At 63.6% G+C, this 2,136-nt stretch overlaps 1 protein-coding gene across 1 annotated transcript; it reads left to right on the top strand.

Annotated features, from left to right (window-relative positions):
- Positions 1–72: 72 nt before the first annotated feature.
- On the top strand, positions 73–2,022 carry LOC113942220 (protein patched homolog 1-like; the record flags this gene model as incomplete). Its single annotated transcript, XM_027633356.1, has 2 exons — positions 73–323; positions 1,830–2,022. Coding segments are annotated over exons 1-2 (394 nt in total), but the record flags the coding sequence as incomplete, so codon positions are not given.
- Positions 2,023–2,136: the final 114 nt, after the last annotated feature.

Here is a 2,136-nt window from a genome sequence, read left to right as displayed (position 1 = left end):
GCAGCATCAGCCCGCGGCCCGCAGCGCCGCCAGCCCCCCGCGGCCCCGCCGCGCCCCCGGGGCCCCGGGCCCCGCCGCGGCAGCGCCAGCGGCAGCTCCCTCGTCCCTCCGGCGGCGGCAACATGGCCTCGGCCGGTAACGCATCGGAGCCGGAGACCAGCAGCAGCGCGGGCGGCGGAGGCCACCCCGGCCGGGCGGCGAGGAGCGGCGGCGGGAGGCGGCGAAGGACCGGAGGGAACCGGCGCGCCGCGGCGCCCGACCGGGAGTATCTGCAGCGGCCAAGCTACTGCGATGCGGCGTTCGCCTTGGAGCAGATTTCAAAGGTGCATTCAATCTCTCCCTCTTTTTTCCAGAGATACAGGCTAGTGCTAGTGCTGCTTTTTCGGCGGGGGAGGAGGAGGGGGGTGGTGTGTTTTCTCGCGGGGGTGGAAGGAGGAGATGGAAACGAAACGGCCACCAATAAAATGCTGGGAAAAAGAGAGGGACGTCTGTGACTCTTCAGTGCGGGAGAGAGTGCCCTCCTTCTCTCTCTGCTCGCCTGTGCCTGCCCTGGTGCGTACCTGCGCTGCGGAGCATTTCTCCTGTTAAACTTCCCGAGACAGCCTCGGCTCGCTCCCGGCCTCCCCATGGCTAGCCCCAGGCTCGCTCTCCCGCTCCCCCTCTCCCTCTCTGCTTCCTTTCCGCCTGTCCAGCCTCTCGTAGCTCCCTGCGACCTCGGCAAGGCTTGCTCCCGGCCAGCCGGTTTCTTGGCAGCAGTTGGGCTTTTGTGAAGTTTTCCGCCGAGCGCTGACACGGTGACTGCCTTCGGAGAGGGGGGTCCCCGAGCAGAGAAGGCAGCGGTTTTCTCCCCTGCCCGGCGGTCGGAGGGGGAGCGAGGGCCGTAAACAAATTGCCACCTTAACCCTGCCGCGCCGGTCCCCGCGGAGGGCTGAGGTGCCGGCCCAGGCGGGGCGGGGGGACGGCCCCGTCCGCCAATCTCCGCCGGCCAAAAAAATGTTCAAAGTAAACAACCTCCAAAAGCTGCCTTGCTGCAGGGATGGTTTCACTTCAGGGAGCGGATTTCTAGGCTTTGTAAGAAGAGGGAAAGGAGGAGGAAAAAAAAAATCCATGTGGCTGCCCTCTTCCGTTCACAAATATTGTCGTAACTTACAGATGGCTGCTCTACTTCCTAATTCAGATCACACAGCGTCTCCAAACTCTATGGAAATGAATTACTGCAGATCTCACAGCGCTGCTCACCACGTGGGTCCTGCCTTAGCACCAAATCCCTCCTAGGAACTGGGAGTGGGGGAAACGGCCACTGCTACTCACTAGGAGTCTGTCACACAATTCCCTCCTCCCCCCACCCCAGCCATTCTGGGGTCTTAAGGAGAACAGGAAAAGGGATTTTTCTTTCTTGTGGCTGTAGAAGTTCATCGGAAGTGGTTCCTTCTGCCCTGGAACCACGGGTCCTGCCAGCGAGAATGCTTTGCAGCCTGCGCTGCTGGCGGCGCCTCGGGCACGAGAAGAACGTGGTGGTGGGCAGCACAGGGTAGGGCCCGGGGGTCTGAAGCGGTGTTGTCACACGCAAACCCACGTGTCTGCGTGGGGCAAGGATGGCTGCCAGCAGGTACATCTTGTCCCTACATGTGTGCTCGGCAGGGCTGTGGGGCAAAGGGCCCTGCTAGAAGGATGCCTGCTCGAGCCGATCACTGCGCTCCATCCTTCATCCCGGGGACCGCGCCCCGAGGGGCACGAGCTGTCCCGCTCGTGGGAGGGCTGGGGGTGCTCCCCCCCGCTTCTGGCGGCTGCCGCAGCCCCCCAACTACTGACCTCTTCTTGCCTTGCAGGGGAAGGCGACGGGACGAAAAGCGCCGCTGTGGCTGCGAGCAAAGTTTCAGAGACTGTTGTTTAAACTGGGCTGTTACATTCAGAAAAACTGCGGGAAGTTTTTGGTTGTCGGCCTCCTGATATTTGGGGCTTTCGCTGTAGGATTAAGGGCAGCTAACCTGGAGACCAACGTGGAGGAGCTGTGGGTGGAAGGTAAGTGCGAGGTGCCCGCTCTGTGCGGAGCCCGGCGCCGGGCGGGTCCGGGGGCGGGCGCTGGGCCGGGGCGCGCGGCCCCGGGCGGCTCCTACCACTCGTCCGCCCGCGGGG

The sequence above is a fragment of the Corapipo altera genome, unplaced genomic scaffold (assembly GCF_003945725.1).
Source record: "Corapipo altera isolate COAL_440 unplaced genomic scaffold, ASM394572v1 8051, whole genome shotgun sequence".
Classification (NCBI taxonomy): Eukaryota; Metazoa; Chordata; class Aves; order Passeriformes; family Pipridae; genus Corapipo; species Corapipo altera.
This window is presented reverse-complemented; position numbering and strand designations above follow the sequence as displayed.